An 18355-nucleotide genomic window follows, 5' to 3' on the forward strand; every position below is an offset into this window, starting at 1 on the left:
GATTATTCTGTGCTTCGAATCAATCCAAAGGAATCTCCTTGGTACCACAGGAAGGTGGCCACAGAAGCCCCCACCCCCGTACACCAAGTCAGGGCTCAGAAGACAGTCCTGCCCTCTGGCTCACCACCCCCTCCAGCAGGTGGGTGAAAGGGCAGCTGGAGGGCTGACGCCCTTAATGTCCTCATCCTTCCAGCAGAAAGGGGACACCGACAGGGGCTATCAGCACCTCTTACACGACAGCGATGCTACAAGATGGGGGAATGACAAAATGGGGAGGGGAGGGGAGGGGTCCTACTTAGAAGGAAGTCGAAAAGATCTGTGTTCATTATCCTAGACCCACAAGTAGGCTGCAACTTCTGCAAGCTGGAAAACTAGTTCCACACGTGGCGTTTGCAATGGTCGACAGCCTGGGAGGAGAAAAGGAGACAGGTTAGGCCGCACACGACAAACATGCATGGTCACGTGCACGTCAGCATCACTCCAAAATGTGACCTTATTTCGTTCAAGTCACAGATGCTGAGAACCCAAGACACGATCAAAACAGGACCTGTGGCCCTCAGAGCTTTGAGAGTTCTTAAAGTACTGGCCCAGAACCAGAGAGGCATAGCCCCTTGGGATCCTGTAGGAGCGCCCCGGAGGCAGGACTCTAGAGCACTTCACCCACATTATCAGTGGGTCCCTAGGTCCTGTGGCTTGACAAAAAAAAAAAAACTTCAGGCCAACCAGCATGGGCTCAAGAGGGCCAGCCGTGGCCCAGGCTGATTAATCTCTCCTGACAAGGAACCAAAGTTGAAGGATTATTTATCAGAGGCCAGGTTCAACACCTGACTGGGGAAAGCCAGTTCCCCTCACCCCCGCCCTGTGGGCTGCTAAAAAAAACCCACCTTTGGAGTACCCTTGAGTCAAGGCTCGTGCCCTAGGACCCATGAGGACTTGTACATAGGCCCCGGGTCCTACAGGTTTGGTACAATCCCTGTGATCATGTGAGAAATGGTGCTGGAGACACTGGGTAAGCACATGCCATGCAAGCCTAACACGCGGAGTTTGATCCCCAAGACCTGCATGGACCCACGTCTCATCCCTTGACAAAGGGCACAGTTAGGGCCATGGCTCTCCTATTTCCATGAGGCAATCCCCAGCCACGCTGCAGAAGGCAGTCTAGGACACTCACATTGCACCGGGCTGCAGTCTCCATGTTCTGACACCAGTAGCTAGGACCCCAGACACACTTCTCAGTTCCCAGCAGCAGCTTAGAGGCAGAAGGGCAAGCCCCGATTTTCTGTAGGAGAGGGGACAAGAGAAGGGGAAAATGAGCTGCCCAGCCCAGCGAGCCCCTTCAGAGCTGAGACTGAAGGATTTCCAGAACCTGACGACAGTCTGGCTACCCTGCTCCCCGACCCCACTCCACCCCCCCTAGACCACATCCATGCTGCTACACTGCCCAGGCCCCTGGCGAGACTCACCGAGCACACAAAGGAAGGATCCATCACTTGCACAAGAATTTCCACCAGCACGGGCTCATACTCGGCCACAAAGTCGTCACACTGCCAAGGCAAGGGACACAGGGTGCGGCTTTTGGTTGTATCCACATAGCCAGACATTCCAGAACTCAGGGTCTGGGGGGGGCTGACCTCACTAGCCTTTCCCATGGCTCCCTGTGCTGCCTCCCAGCCTAGAGCACAGAGGACCCCCTGCACCCTTGCCCTGGACAGATGTGAGCAGTGAGCAGCCACGCCCACCCATACCTCCTTCTGGTAGGGGTCAGGCAGAAAGCTGCAGCCCTTCTCCAGGGCAGCCAGTATCTCCTCCTTGGTGCTGTTCTTCTCCAGGTTGTGTTCCAAATAGCTGACCAGTTTCTTGCACACCTCACAGAACCCACCAGTCTTCTGAGGCACATGCGCTACACAGAGGACAGACACAGGGCTCGGTGTTGGCGGGCTCCTCCCTGACCCGAGAGTGGCCTCTTGCAGAGTGGCCCCTTCCCTCTGGACGCTTTGGACTTACCACGCAATGCAGGCTGTCTGGGCAGCTCGGGCTGTTTCGGTACTGCAGGAACGATGGGTAATGCAGGTTGCTCAAGCGTCTCCACCGAATCAGGGCTGCCGGAGCAGAGGTGGACCATGCCACACAAGCCTGGGCTCACCTGATGGAAAAGGATGTCCAGCAGGGAGGGGCCGAACGTTTGTACCATCTCGGTGCACTTGGTCGAAGCAGGAGGGGGGAGCAGTGTGCATGCTGTGCCCACAGCTTTAATTACTAGTGCCTGGAACGGGAGAAAGGATCGTATCAGAGTGGAGCTGGACAGGAAGAGGAGGAGATCCTAGACCCACCAGGGAACGGGCCAACAGTGGGGTGCCAGAGCCCTCCCTCCTGGGTACTGGGGTGTGCATCTGTCAGGAGACCATGCCCCAGGGGCACCTTCTGATGCTGGAATACAGAGAGGGGGCGTCCCCGTGGCAAGGAGGTAGCATACCTCAGTGTTCTTGTTCATAATTAGTTCGGACAACTTATTCATCACAAACTGGCAAGCCTGGCAGAAGATAATGTTCTGGGCCTGTGAAGGGCGAAAGGAGAATGTTTTCAGGCTGGGACCTGACCCCCTCAGGCACGCTCCTGCCACAGAATGGCAGACAGGACAGGACAGTAACCTCAGGCCACTGCCTGCCTGCCTGCCCACTGCAATGTGATGGTGACTTCCTCAGTGCAACCCCCTAACTACGGGGTGGAAGGCCATCCCTTTCCTCAACCTTCTAGGACCCTCTCTACCCCCAAACCACCCTAGTTTCCATGCTCCAGGAAGTAAAGAGAGCGGTTCCTTCCCGGAACAGCTGTTCCCCTGGACGTTTCATCACTTTGCTATCTATCCTATGTTCACATGCGAGAGGTAGATGGCAGGGTAGAACAGATCTGGTAGCTGCCTGCTGGGACGTCCATGTCTGCTCGGGATTTCCCGAAACCTCATCACCACTGAAACTGCTGCTCAGAATCCACCTCTGGTACGGTGGTGCTGGCAGGGAGCCTCTGTCTGCCATGTTTCCCCTCTGCTGTCTGTCCAACAGGCCCTTAGAGTGCAGTGTATTCCAAAGACTAGAATCCCTAATTCAAACCACTGCCTTCTTTCTCTCCGTGAAATGGGGGGGTGGGGGGTGGGGAGGAAGTGGTACCCAGACAATCCCCTATTCTTCTATGAGATGCCTTGTCCTTCCCCTGTGGCCACACACTGAGAACAGAGGAGAGGGAACAGGAGACAGCTGGTGGCCAGACGCTATGGGTGTTCGAGAAACAAAGGCGTGTGTGCAGAAGAACACGACAAGGGGACAGCCGGGGACCAGACAACATAGGTGTTCATGAATCAGAAGAGTGTGCATGTCCTCCGTGTGAAGGCAGCAGGCCCTGAGCAGGCAGAACGTATGTTCCATGAACACCAGGCATCCCAAAACACGACCTGACCCACAGTCATGCTCAATGCAGACTCATTATGGCATGGAGCAGTGTACCCTGAGGGTGCTAAGGACACAGTACTGCCTATGTACATACGCAGACAGGCAACAAGCCCGAAGAGGCTTCTGCCCAGCCTCAGGGCACGTGGTCTCGGAACCTCCAGTTTGTACTGTGGCTCTGGAGACAGGACCCAGGAAACAGATGTGGAATGGCTAGCTTGGAGGCAGCCAGGCCCTCGACCAGTTGGCGAGGCCTGCTGAAGAATAGGAGTATCCCAAAGGCCTGGGGCACTCAGAAATCCTCCAGGTCTCAACTTCAAACACATTTCAAAGCCAGGCAGGGCACCAAAGTATGTGACTGCGAGGATGTGACAACATGGAAAAGAGTAAGTAGGCTGTCGGCTCCCCTCAGCACACAGCAGTGACGGAAAGTACCTCATAGGAGGAGTCGGTGAGTTCCAGGCCAGGGAAGATGTTCTTGATGGCCTCACTGGCAGGGACCAGGGTCTTCATTGGTACTTTCTTGACCTCATCACAGAAGCCAACCAGAGCACAGATTTCCTTGGGTTGCTGAAGAAAACAGAGTTGCTGTCAGCCAGCCTGTGCCTGCTGCTACCCTCCGACCCCTCCTGAGACACCAAGGTCAGGGTGCTAAGGCCCTGGCATAAAGCTGCTGACTCCTCCCACTCAGGCTGAGGTTTCAGATTCAATCCAAAGGGCTCTGCTTAAAGACAAGAGCATGGACACCATTCCATCTGGAGGAAAGGGCCTGTAGCCTCTGCTGCTCCAGTCAGGGCCACCATAAGATAGTCCTCTAGCACTTTTTGTGCCCCCAAGGATGGCCGGGCTACATAATTCTCCCAGCTCACTGTCAGAGGTAAGCTCTCTAGAGAGAAACCACAGGCCCATGATCTCACAGAAAAGCCCAATGTGTCAGAACTAAAACCACACGGACTCCCCTTCACTGACAGCACCATTTAAAATGGTACATTACAAGGAAGAAATGCCAGCTTCCCCTAAAAGCCATAGTCTGTGTTCACAACAGCCACACAGTACATGTGAGCGCCCAGGACCCAAGCTGAGGAGGCATTTTCAGCCACAAGGGCTTCACGCACATCCCCTCTCACCATCTAGACACCAAGCCACAGAGAACCAAGTGTGAATATTCTGACCATCCGTCACACTGCAAAAGCCAAGAGCAAGCCCCATCCACAGACCCTGTGTCTTGTGTGAACCAACTGCAGCCAGCACCCAGCTCTTCGCCCAGCATGGGAGCATGGATGCTGAGAGCTAGACCATGAGCATGGTCCACCCGTACAACTGGGGCTAAAGAACTAAGGTCATGCCGGGCGGTGGTGGCGCACGCCTGTAATCCCAGCACTTGGGAGGCAGAGCCAGGTGGATCTCTGTGAGTTCGAGAGCAGCCTGGTCTACAGAGCGAGATCCAGGACAGGTTCCAAAACTGCACAGAGAAACCCTGTCTCGAAAAACCAAAAAAAGAACGAAGGTCATGTGTCCTAAACTCCCTGTCTTTGACACATGTTAAGATTAGGAGATAAGGGTCAAAATGAGACTAAAGGTACAAAAGCTTTTTTTTTTTTTGGTTGGGGGGGTATGTGCCAAGATTTAGGGGGTCCGTCTCTCTGAGACAGCATAAATGAAAATTCAGGCATTTCGATTTAAGTCCTTTTCTGAGAAATTCAAATCCTAGAGCCTGAAGGCAATACTCAGTACAGACTCAAAAGGGCAAATGGCTCAGCTGGTACGGACTAAACCTTGATTCCCACAGCATGCCATCCGGTGAGGCCCCAGGACCCACTCCCCGAAGGGTAGACGTCACAGCTGAGAGACCATGTACAAGTCTCTCCATCCAGCAAGTCAGGCCACGGTCTGAAGCTGGTCTGCTCATGCAGAAGCATTTCTGGGGTCAGGAAAACAGCACAAAGTCATGCAATGCCACCCACTGTGAAGGGCACGAGGTGCTTCTACCAGGGCCTGTGCCTTCACTGAAGGAAGCTAAGGTACCGCCATCATCACCCTGGCGACAGGCATGCATGTGTGCTGGGGCTGACCTGAGCATAGGCTCTGCTAGCTTCCCCCCACCCCCCGCCCTCCAAAAAGGGAAGGTAAGCCTCCATGGCCTGAAAGTGCTCAATCTCAGGGGAAGAGTGCCTAGTATGGGGGGACCCTTGTCATACCTGTCAGAGCTCACCATGCCAGACCAAAAAAAAAAAAAAAGAAGAAGCAAAAACAAAAAAATGAGAGGAGAGCCAACCACTAAAAGCAGCAGCCACTACCACAAGCCAAGTCTCATCACATACCTGATCCTGCTGGTGAACAAAAAAACAGGAAATCGGAGGGGAAAATAGGAGAAAGGAGAGGACACAACAGTTAAGAAAAATTAAAACAACAGTCAGGCAGTTACCCAGGCATAAGGACGTCATAAAGTTCAAGGACAACACCCTGACGGTAAGGGAAGGACAGGGGCCTAGGAAGCTAGTCCAGCCCTGAAGGGACAGGCCATGCTAGGCAGCTGGTGGAAACTGTCCTTGGAAAGGGCCTCCATCCCTGGAGCTAATCACACCTGGCCTTTCTGAGGGCCACAGATAGCAAAGTCCCCAACCTCAGGCCAGACACCAGCCTGGAAGGTGGATGTGCGGGCTTTAGTTAGGAATTCCAGCTTCAGTTATCCTAAGTGACAAACAGGGGGGTTTGGGGGGGGGGGGGATGCAGAGACGTGGCTAAAAGGAAGCTATCATTCCAAAGACAGTCTACTTTACCCACAAAGGTCATAGACAGTCATATAAATTAGGATCTGTCCACGTTTTGGATTAATATGTAGCTGAATACAAGGGTAATCACCAGCTGGGCATCGTGGTGCACGCCTTTAATCCCAGCATCTGGGAGGTAAAGGCAGGCAGATCTCAGGCCAGCAAGAGCTACAAACTGAGACCATTATTTTGGGGGAAAAGGCAAATGAAACTATTTCCCCTGGGGGGAAAAAGTTGGTTTTTTTTGGGGGGGAAAAAGACAAATTAAACTAAGATGGCATATAAAATGTTCTCACTGATAAGTCTTCAAAACTCCAATGATTTGATATTTGATACACAGAACATTTTTTTAAAAAACTCTCCCTACACTATAATAAGAATGACTCAAGTCACTCGGAAGGAAGGAAGCATCATCTCACCAGGCCACTTCACATCAAAGGTTTATCTTTACCATGGAGGTCTTTATAAGCTGCCTTTAGGTGTTCTTACTATACAGGGCATGGGCAATGATCCTAAACAAACCACCAGAGGGACTGCCTGTGGAGCAGGTCAGTCCAGCAGCTGGGTGGTAACCATACACAAAGCAGGAAAGGGCCTATGTTCAAGCGTGACCAAGGACGCAGCAGCCTGTGAGAGCGGAGACAGGTGCATCCCACCTACTCAGCTCTGCCGGTTAGTATGGAGCCAACTCCTGCTCCCTGGGGTCTGAAAAGCCAGTGCTGACCAATAGTCTAGCTGTCTCCAATGCCCCCATGTTTCCATCTCTCACAGGCAATGAGCCTCCACCCCAACCCCCTGGACATCGTCAGATGGCATCAGGAGCTGGGGTAGTGAGCAGCTGGTCCTACTTCAGAGCTCTGCTAGGCTGGCTTCCTTCCCTCCCGACACAGAACACAGGCTACCCTTGGAATTCTCCCACCCTGGTTTAGCGGCAGGGCACCATACCCCTACAGATCCCAGCGTTCAGCCAGACACTAGCAATCTGATGGCCAGCTCACGCATGCACAGACTAGCAAGCCCCAGGCGACCAGGACAGCTATGAGGGCAGTCCGGGATCGCATCAGCTAAGGTAGACTTTGCTGGCAGGAGGGAGGGTTGGGATCAGGAGTAGGGAGTTGACTTTGGAAAACAAGGAGAATCCTAAAGTATGGAGCTGTCAAGTGTGGACGCCAACCAGAAGCCCCTGGCCACCTACCATGTGCATCATCATCTGGACGGCCACTTGAGAGTACTGGTCCACGTAGTTCTTGCACTGTAGAGAGAAAGGTTCAGTTCATCACAACCCAAACGGCACCTGAACAGTGCCGGCACCCCAACAGTGCCGACTGGTGACTTGCACGTGGACACAGACAGGCCTATAATCCCAGCAACCGGAGACTGAGGTCAGCCTGAGCAACACAGACAGATCTGCTCTCACCAGGAAAAAAAAAAAAATCCCAGAACAGATCTAAGTGTTTCCTCAGATCTACTAAGATAAAGCAGCAATTAGGCTATTCTACCCCCTATTTAAAAAAAAAAAAAATTGCGGAGATGTTATAACAAAAGACCTTAGAGTCCTCGTGTCGGACAATCGAAATGCCCCAAGGCCACAGAGCCACCATTACTAGCAATCTAGAGAATGTAGCTGCGAAACACTGTTAAGAACCTTCCAAAGCCATTCACATGCTCTCAGGATACTAAGTGGGTCCTGAGGCCACAGAACCAAATATCCTGCAAGCTGCTATTAGTGCTATTAGGTCCACTTCCTGGCAGGGGACAGACTCAGACCACAGCCATGCTTTTAAAAACAGGTTCTAGGGGGCTGGAGAGGTGGCTCAGTGGTTAAGAGCGGTAGCTCTTCCAGAGGTCCTGAGTTCAGTTCCCAGCAACCACATGGTGGCTCACAACCGTCTGTAATGAGATCTGGTGCCCTCTTCTGGTGTGCAGGCGTACATACAGGCAGAACACTGTATACATGAAAAATAAAAATAAATCTTAAAACAACAAACAAACAAAAACAGGTTCTAGGGCAGGCAAGACGATTCTGTGGGTAAAGGCAAGGTCACGAAGCCTGATGAGTTCTACCCCTGAGGACCCACAACCAATTCCCATAGGTTGTCCTCTGACAGCCGTAGGCGCGCGCGCACACACACACACACACACACACACACTCACAAATCAGCTACTTTTTAAAGTAATAAAAAGTAAAATAGTTCTAGTGATTCTAATATACGGTGACAGGAAAGGAGAAACAAATAAACAAACAAACAAACACAGCTTTACCCAAGTTTTCTTCCAGTGCCAACTCACTAACCAAAATATATGTATAGTGCACCCCACTAAAGCAGTCAGGGAAAGAGAAACCCGAGAGAAACACCACTTCCTCAGAGCCAGTGGGGTGGTCACTACTTGCTCCCACCTCAGCCCAGACAGAACACATCCAAAGTGTGGGGGCCAGAGGCTCACCATGTCAGCCATGCCGGGCCCCAGGCGGTCACACTCCTCCTTGACGTGCTCCACGAAGCCCTGGACAAAGGTGGAGTTGGTCCTCACAGCAGTCTGGATGTCAGTCACCATCTTCACACAGTCCTGGCAGACATCGTCATTCACCTACAAGGAGAAGAGCAGGAAGCTCCGGGGAGATGTCACAGCTCACCCGGGGCCGCAGTACCACAGACGGCTGGCTACGAGAGCTCCCGGGAGCCAGGCTTTTAACCTCGGGGCCATTCATTCCGTCCACTAACAGTACTACAGTACTACGCGGGGCTGGCGGTGGGGCGTGGCCTGAAGTGAGAGGGGTGGGCATCTTTGCATATTTAAAGTATCCCATTCTTTAAAAACTAGAGTCGAGGGGCAGGACGGAGAAGTTCTGTTCAGCACTCTGTGACGCTGCGTTCCCACCGCGCTCACCCTGACTCCACCCACCTTCAGCTAACCTTGGATTGTGGCTGGCTGCGGGGGCGGTCCTGAGGGTACAGCAGGAGGGGGACATTGGCCATGAAGGGGGCAACCACACTGGCCATGTCTACTTCCGGGATCTTGTTGGACTCAAGCTGTTTCTGGTAGTTTTGCTCAGCCAAGTGCTTCTGGAGAGACTGGCAGAGGCTGAGCGCAGAGCACACTTCCCCGGGGTTGCTCTGGAATGGAGAAGAGACAGCTGAGGGGCCTCCCCACGGGGCAAGAGAACCCTTTTGTCCTCCAGCCGGTTCCTCCCCTGTGTCCATCAAAAAGAACACTACACTACTCAGCGAACCTGGGACGAACAGGAAAGTTACAACGAAGTACCTAACCTGCAGAGGTCTCCCAGCCCCCGAAATGTCACTGCTGCTCACCATCGGCTCTTCCTTAAAGGAAGATGAGCCACTCAGTAGAGAGGAAGGGCCAGGTCAGCCACTGAGTCACGGCCACAGTCCACTCACAAGATGCAAGCTAACACAGCCCACTGGTTTCAAACAAACACCTTCCACGTGGCTCACAAATTCTCATCTCTTACTATGACTCATACTCACGACCACCTCAGGAACATCTCCAGTTTACACCCAATTCTATCCCATTCAACCTGCTCCCTTGCGTGGCCATTTTAGCAAAAAAAATAAAATAAAATAAAATAAATTCCATTACCAACTCCCCCCGAGACCTGTCCCCAGCCCTTCAAGCTCCTGTATTCCCCCTCTATGAGTAAGGCCAGTCTATTCACTCTTCAAAACACAATGTGTATCTGTCCATCTCCACTGTCCCCACTACATCTCCAGCAATACTGTAGTGTCCTTCCTGGGTGCCTCGCCATGGGACATAGAAGGCCCTGTGTCACCTGCCCACCTTCCCCACAAAACCTTGGTTCCACCTTTGGCACTCTTAGCCCCAGTGGCTGGCTTCTTCAGCACCTCTCCTTCCTGAAGGCCTTTCAAATTCCACAAAACGAGCTCCTGGTTCACGCCTGACCCCTAGCTTCTGGCACCCAGTGTGGGCACAGTACCCACGTGCTGTGACAAGTGAGCATCTTAGCTGCTGTTCCCACACTACATCCCCAGGATGATTCCTCGACTCCTCATGCACAAAGATGAAGCCATGTGCTTGCTCTTGAATAGAGGCCTGAGTTACTGATTTCTAGCTGTCAACAAGATGCAGGAGTCCAAGGCACTCCAGCCCCAGCAAATCACATACAGGCAAGCCACCATGCCATGACTGCCTCACGCAAGGAGCCCTGGGAAGAGCCACAGGAGAAACGCAAAGCCAGGAACACACTTCCCTTTCCAGCCCCTTTGCTCTGGGCCCCGCCCCATCACCTACCATCTCCCCCTTAATCATGTCCAGGATGACAGGCAGGTAAGAATCCACCGCCTCCTTGCATGAGTTCGACAGGCTGGACTCGTGAATCCACTCACAGGTCTTCTCCAGGTAACGAAGGATCTTGTCCTGAAAAGGGACATAGCACAGGGCAAAAGGTCCTTCATTGGTGACTCCGGCCACGATCAAGGCCTGAGTCTGGATCCTCAGCACCCAGACACATAAAAGCCAGGGTGGGCAAAGCACACCTCAAACCCCAGTGCCGGAGGGGGAGGCAAGGAACGTGTACGTGTATGGAAACAAACAGGCAGATCCCAAGGGGTAGCTGCCCAGAGAGGCTAGCTGAGATGACAAGGCCGTGTTTAGTGAATTAAATGAAGAGAGACAGAGGCAGACACTGAAAGTCACCCTCAGCCTCCATATGCCCACACACATCACATGGACACACACAAAAATGGCGGTGTTATGGCTGGGTGTGGTGGTACAGTCCTACAATTCCAGCACTCAGACAGCTAAGGCAAGCCTGGGCTACCTATCAAGACTCCGAGTTAACAAAACAGACAGTACTGTAGCCTTTAGTCCCCCCGCCCCGCCTGGAAAGCAGAGACAGACAGCTCTTAGTTTGAGGGCAGCCTGCTCTACGTAGAGAGTTCTCTGCATAGAGACACCCTGTCTCCAAAAAAAAAGGAAGCAAGATGGCTCGAGCAATTGCTGCTCTTGAGAAGACCTGGGTTCGGGTCTCAGCACCCACACGGTGGCTCACAAGCACCTGCAGCTCCAATTCAGGGGACTCTAAGCCTTCTTTTGACCTGTGAGGAGCACCGGGCACACAGATGGACAAATATACACATGCAGGCAAAACACCCATCCACATAGAAGAAACATAAATTTAAAAAAAAAATTTAGTCTTTTTTTTTACTTATTTTTAATTTATTTTTTAATTATACTCATGATATTCATTAATTTAAGATTTTAAAGAGAATTAAAACCCTTAAAAATTAAAAATAAAATCTTTTAAGACCAAAACAAACCCACTCTGTCAGGTTTAGCATGTCCTGTAAGGCCCAGCATGCCAGTGTTTGCCAGTTCTGACCAACACCACCATTCCTCTCTGGAGCCCAGAGCCCCAGGTGTCCAAAGACACCCAGCCTCCCCAGCCACAGCCCACACCCACCCTCCCTCCACAGTAGCTCACCTGGGTGGCATTGTTTTTCAGCAAGTTCCCAGCTTCAGTGACAACAGTTTTGCATATGTCACATGGAAGGGATTTCTAAGAGGAAAAGAACATGACAGAGAAAGTTCTGTGTGTCTGGACACTTCACCCAACGAACCCCCAAGGAGCTGTCCTAATCCCCACCGAGCTACCGATCCAGAAGACTGCACAGTCCTCCCTCAACGCACACAAAACTTGCTAAGAGGAAGCAATACTTAAAACAGGACTGAAAGCAAATGAGAAGCCAGATGAACTCCTGACCACAAGACACCGATTTTCCACCAAGTGATTGGGTAATGTTTAATCAAGTTTTCTTCTCTTGCTAAAAGTGCAAGTTCAGAACCCAAACTCCAGTAAGACAGACTCAGCCCATCCATCCCACTGGTGTGACCCAGCACAAGCCAGTAGCAGCCCCATCATTCTGTGCTTGGTCCCTGAGGTCTGGTACAGATCAGGATGCATGGGAAGTCTGCCCAGCTCCGTCCATTCCTCAGAGCCCCACATTAACATGTTCCATTCATCATCACTGACAGGAAGGCGGTCATCTTCCCCAGCCCGGTTACAGCTGGAAACAAAATGGCAGAGCTACCACCAGAGCTCAGTGTTCCGCCCGGTTGGGGGATGAGGGAAGGTGAGAGCCAATGGAGTCTGAGCTTCCGGGGATGAATGAGGAAGGCAGCGGATGCCTGTGTGCCTGCCTGTGTGCCTGCCTGTGTGCCTGCACCACACCAGCCCCTCCCCTGGGGAGCGGGGTAGACACTGAAGGGGAAGGCCCACAAGGGAGTGTGGGGCCACCAAAAGACGGGGTACCTATGGGACAGGACTCTGAGTCCCCGCTTCTGAAGTAAGCTGGACACAACCAGGGGCAGGTCCTGTCTGTCACAGGATCCCCAAGGAGATCAGGACCAAGCGTTCCAAGGACACTGGGAGGCTGCAGAGGGAGGGCGGCATGGGGCTGGCACTCACCGCTGTGGGCTTGCTCCACACCATCTGCTGGCAGTGTTTCAAGGCCCCGCAATCCACCGCCGTCTTCAGGTCTCTGCACAGCACGCCTGAGCCCCCAGCACATATCTTCGGGTCTTGGACAGGGGTGGTCAGAGCTAAAAGGAGAACCAGCGTTGAGAAGGGGCCCCTTTCCAACAAGCCCAGTACGTAAGTCTGCAGCGCTACGGACTAGCCCTGCCTGCCGGCTGAGCAGTCACTTGGCCCTCGCCAGCCCATGAAACGCTAACTGCATCACAGAAATGGCTGGCCAGGTAAAGAACCTGTCCCAAGTCATGAGTCTGACAGGACACCTTTGTCCTGTTCAGCTATTATAAACAGTATCAGGTTTTCGAATCCTCAAAATCTGATTATAGCAATCCCAGCACTCAGGAGGCTGAGGCAGGGGATGGTGAGTTTGGGGCCAGCCTGGGCTATACAATCAGATGCTATCTCAAAACAAAAAACAATCCCAGAGATTTTATCAGACACAGAGGAAGATGGGATAGCATGAGGAGCAACTGTGATGGAAACACCAGACACTTGGCCCAAGTCACACAAGAAAACCCCACAGCCCCCAGTGACACTGCTTCACCTTGAACACCCAGTGAGTCACCCTGCCTGCATCCTACAGACATGTGGTCCACACACAGATCCCTGAGCAGGCTCTTCCTAAGATAAGGGATGAATGGCATGCTCCGTCACTGCGTCCACAAGCTCCACTGAGGTTCCCTAACAGCTGGAGCAAGCTCGCCTGACAGCCTGCACCTCTTCAGATATCATCACATGACTCATGATCTGCTGCCACACTCCTGCCTCCCCTGCTAACACACACACACACACACACACACACACACACACACACACGCACACACACACACTACAAACGCATCTCATTTCCAAACTCAATACCCAGAGGCCAAGCCAGGCTGAAAACAGGTGGTGAGGGTCATAAGGCAAAGGATTCCTAGGAGCTAAGCTATACACACTGCCTGAGGCCTGCTCAGGCCAGCCTGGGCTATAGGAAAACAATGTATGTTCCCAAACAAAAAGCACATTGCCTGGTACTACCTCGATGAGGAATGAAAGGTACCAAATGGGTCTCTGGCTAAAGGACTGCACAGTGGCAGGCACACGGGGAACCAGAAGCCGGCAAGCTCAAAGACTAGCACACCAGGAAGGCAGAGACAGCTGACCGCTAGCATTGCCTATTTCCTCCATCTTCACCAGGGACTTGCTATAGTGACCCAAATCCACCAGGCTTCTGGGAACCTCGCTTGCCATCACAAGCTCAAGCCACAGGCAGACCCTGCGGTTGTCTTGCCCTCTAGGAACTTGACACAGAAACCAGGCTCAGTCATGACGCTCTTTGTTTTGGCCAGGAGAGACTGGGGTCTGAAAGTACCTGACACACATGCATCCAGGTAACAAACCTAGCATCTTATTTGATCCTCCAGCACCCTCTCCAACGACCTGTCCCTAAGAGAAGGGGTCACTCTGTGGGCAACACCCCAGCAGTGGCTAGAGATCTGAGGCCACGGGACAAGCAGGCTCACATCTGCGCTTTAACCACAAAACCTAAGGATGCAGAAGTGAAAAAGAGGGGGAGACGCAGGTGGCAGAGCACCCCACTGGACAGCTCAGTAAGAACACCGAGGCACGGCGGCGGCCGGCCTGCAGACCCCACGCTAGGGAGGTGGAGAGAGAATGGTCGACCTGAGCTGTGAGACTCTTGTCTCAAAGAGAGAAAGTGATGGGGAAGGGGGGGAGGGGGGCTGGCTGGGGGGGGGGGAGGTGGATCGGTGGCTGACTGACATCCAGGTTAGGTTCCCAGGACCCACGGGCAGGAAGCAGGGAAAGTATCTGAGATAGGCATGGTGGCTTTCAAACAGGGAGGGACCTGTCCTGCCTAGGGCAGGGAGCTGTTTCTAGACCCCAGAGCACCGAGCAACTAAAGCGGAGGGCCCTCCTTAACACAACAGGGACACACCACGGGAAGGGCTGGGCTGCGGCTTCTTAGGCAGTGACATCCAGCCCCGAGGTATTTATCAACAACCAGTGCAATAATTACCCAGGGCTGGAGAGATGCCTCAGCGGCTGTTAAGACGGCATTCTGCTCTTGCAGAGGACCTGAATTAATACCTGTAACTCCAGCTCCAGGAAGATCTCACTGTTCTGGCCTCCATGGGCACCCATATTCATGTACATACATACACACATACACACACATACACACACACACACACACACACACTCACTCAAAAACACCCATACTCATGTACACACACACACACACACACACACACACACACTCAAAAACAAAACTAAATCTTTTTTCAAAAAATCACCCCAAACCACTTTCTGGCCAGTCGTTTCCCAAAATACGTTCGCAGGCAATGTTTTGGCCTTTCTTCTCACCCTCCCACACCCTGTCCTTAAAACCAACTTCCTTCTGAGATGGCTGGTTAGCTCCCTCTAAGAAAGTTCTTAGAATGTTTGCCTGAGCTCCTAGCGGGTCCTGGTTCAACCGGCCCTTATTCATGTCCTTACAGCCGTCAACAGCACTCAGCACGCACAGGTTAAACCACACTTCAAGCCAAGGGCCTGACACCAGAGCCAAAGTCCTGGCTGCAAAAGTTCTCCCTGGGGGAAGGAAGAGGGGGGACTGTTGTCTTTCCTTCACCCCTTTAGTCTGCTGAGAAAAGGTCTCTATATATGCAGCTCAGGCTGGCCTCAAACTCAAATCCTCCTGCCTCAGCCTCCCTAGTGCTGAGATGAAGAAGTATGTCAACCATACCTGGCTTCAGCCTTAATCCTAGCACTTGCAAGGCTAACGAAGGCCTCTGTGAGTTCAAGGCCAGCTTGATCCACACACAGTTAGTTCCAGGCCAACCAGGACTGGCATGTGAAACCCTTTCTCAATAACAATGGTCACACAAACCTGTAACCCCAGCACTTGGAAGACTGAGGAAGAAGGACTACTATAAACTAGGGCTAGCCTGGGGCTTCAGTGAATACAAAGCCTGTCTGGTATTCATAGAAAACCTTGTCTCAGAAACGCAAAACCGAGGCTGGGTGTGGTGATACACAGCTTTAACAGCTTTAATCCTGGCACTCGGATACAATGGCAGGTGGTTCTCTGGCTAGCCAGGGCTATAATGAGACCCTGTCTCCAACAAAACAAAACAAAACTGGCTAAAAAGGTTGATATAGCTCAATGGCAAATAGAGCACTTGCCTAGCCCATGTGGGAACCAGGTTCAATGAAATAACCTGAAATAAAACTAGACATCAGCAGAATTATATGGTATTAAGAATGACTGACGGGAGTCCGGCTCTGGGTTTCGGAGCAGCCCCAGATGCCAGAGACAAAACACTCCCAGAGAGCTGGTGGGATGGCTCAGCAGGTAAAGGTGCTTACTGCCAAGCTTGATGGCCTAAGTTCGATCCCCAGGACCACATGGTGGAAAGAACTGACTCTTACAACTTGCACACTGTGGCATGTGTGTCTACACATGTACAAATAAGTAAATGTGTGTGTGTGTGTGTGTGTGTGTGTGTGTGTGTGTGCTTAAGAAACACTCAGAAGTCAGGAGTAGTGGTTTACATCTAAAAGCCCAGCATTTGGGAAGCTGAGGCAGGGGGATTATGGAAGCCAGCAGGTACTTAACAAGAGCCTGTCTCCAGAACAAAATGAATCAACAAGATGACTCCATGGGTAAAGATATGCGTGCCGCCAAGCTTGGCAACCCGAGTCAGATCCCCGGAACCTGTATGGTAGAAGGAGAGAACCCCCAAGTTGACCTCTGACCTCCACACTCACACCACGGCACATGTATACCTACCACCCTCCACCCACACATACACAAAACAGAAGGCTGAGAGGCAAGGATTGCTCACAGAGCCCTGTGTGGTCTGGGCACTCTTGAGACATCTTGAAGGATTTAAAGCTTCAGACTAAGACTCCTTAGGCCTATCACATCCCCTGAGTAACATTTAATTAGACGTGGCACAGAACATGACCTGTCTCCCAACCTAGCTCAGCCACCTTCCTGTGCAAACAGCCTTAAGCAAGCCACTGCTCTTCCAAGCCTGTGTGTGCGCCCCTAAACTGAAGTTTCTGATGTCAGGGGACCGACTGTGAAGAGTTAAGATGATCTAATCATACACCAACACCTCAACCACCACCCCTTCATCTCGCAGGGCCTGGAGGGGCCTTGCCCTTATTTACATGGTGCTTGCTTCTAGTCACGTGCCCTGGAGATCTTCAAGGGATCTGCCAGCATGACCCGACACCTATAAAACATGTGCTGTCACACGACACAGTGAGTGCCGCGGTCGTCAGCTGCAGCCGGGACAGCAGCAGGGTCTCCCAGTGACCCACTCTCCTGATCACAACAGAGGGCTCACACCAGCTGGACCGAAGTGTTCTCTCGGCCCACTGGACTTTTATTTTACTAGGGACATGGGAGAGCAGAGACCTGGACAGCTATAGGCCAACAAACTCGGAGGCTGTTAGTCACTGACCCCAAGACCCAGGACCCAGTCACGCAAAGGGAGTGAGCCCCAGGACATCTGCCAGGAGCCCAGAACACAGTTCTGGTTTCTCTAGGGGCAAACCAAGTCCTGCACAAGTCAGAACAAGGGGAGCCCAGCACGGAGCAAACACAGCAGTTGCGGTGCATTGTGACTTGTAACACTGAGCAGTAGCTACCAGTATGACCCTCCAAGGAACTCCCTACACCAGACTCACTCTTCAGAACACACCTGGACCTTATTCTTTATTTTGTGCACATGTGTGTGTGCATGTCACAAGTGTGCACGCATGTATGCGTGGAGCTCAATCTTAAGTGTCATTCCTCAGGAGCATCTACCTTGGTTTTTGACACAGGGTCTCTCACTAGGACCTGGGGCTCACTCACAACTGACAGAAAGCCCCAGGATCCACCTGTCTCTGCCGCCCCAGTGCTGGGACTAAACACCACCCACCGTATGGGGCTTGTGGAAGCTAGGGATCAAACTCGGTCCTCACGCTTGCTGAGCCCTCGCCCCAGTCCAGCAACCCATTACATGTAGAAACACTTACCTACTTCTACACAAGCTGCTCCTTTTCTTGAAGGGCAAGAACGACAGCTGAGACCAACCAGGACTGAACCCCCCAGACTGGCTGTATACTAACCCCGATAACTAGCTCACATCTGCACGGATAGGAACCATCTATGGACCTCTGTGAAGATGAAATTAGGAAGCACATGGGGTCTCTGGGACCTGGGAAATTCTGAGATCTATGTGGCCATGTATAAACCATGGCGGGGAGGGGCACGTGGCGGACACCAAGGGGAGAGAAGTTCGAGTTCTAGTATTTACATTGCAGCATGAAACCATTTTCCCTCGGGTCACTTCTAAAATCAGAATAGCCCTTACAACTGGCTCAACAGTTACTATTCTGGACAGAAGACAAGCCATTCCCCCACATGCATCTCCCTCTCTCACACAGATGCCAGGATGAAAGACTACACTTTCCAATCTCCTCTGCATTAGGTCTGTTCATGAGAGGCCATTACATCTTCCATGAACCTTAGATGTATTGGCTAGCACCTCACCAGCCATCTTGGACCATGATGAAGTTAAGAAAAGAGGGCAAGGATGCAAAATGTGAAGCTGAGAGAGCCTGTCTCGGAGGAC

At 52.2% G+C, this 18355-nt stretch overlaps 1 protein-coding gene across 2 annotated transcripts in view; it reads right to left on the reverse strand.

The window, feature by feature from the left end:
• Positions 1 to 50: 50 nt before the first annotated feature.
• Positions 51 to 18355, reverse strand: part of Psap (prosaposin) — a 32878-nt gene continuing 14573 nt past the window's right edge. For both annotated transcript variants that reach the window (XM_059281601.1, XM_059281602.1), the window contains exons 2-14: positions 12657 to 12790; positions 11673 to 11747; positions 10481 to 10606; positions 9127 to 9327; positions 8657 to 8800; positions 7407 to 7463; positions 3876 to 4010; positions 2474 to 2554; positions 2005 to 2263; positions 1746 to 1900; positions 1464 to 1544; positions 1172 to 1279; positions 51 to 407 (exon numbers count right to left, since the gene is read on the reverse strand). In XM_059281601.1, coding sequence (XP_059137584.1) covers positions 372 to 407; positions 1172 to 1279; positions 1464 to 1544; positions 1746 to 1900; positions 2005 to 2263; positions 2474 to 2554; positions 3876 to 4010; positions 7407 to 7463; positions 8657 to 8800; positions 9127 to 9327; positions 10481 to 10606; positions 11673 to 11747; positions 12657 to 12790 — 1592 coding nt within the window. In that variant the 3' untranslated portion in view covers positions 51 to 371. The remainder of the gene's footprint in view (positions 408 to 1171; positions 1280 to 1463; positions 1545 to 1745; positions 1901 to 2004; positions 2264 to 2473; positions 2555 to 3875; positions 4011 to 7406; positions 7464 to 8656; positions 8801 to 9126; positions 9328 to 10480; positions 10607 to 11672; positions 11748 to 12656; positions 12791 to 18355) is intronic.

This window comes from Peromyscus eremicus, chromosome 16_21, assembly GCF_949786415.1.
Source record: "Peromyscus eremicus chromosome 16_21, PerEre_H2_v1, whole genome shotgun sequence".
Taxonomy (NCBI): Eukaryota; Metazoa; Chordata; class Mammalia; order Rodentia; family Cricetidae; genus Peromyscus; species Peromyscus eremicus.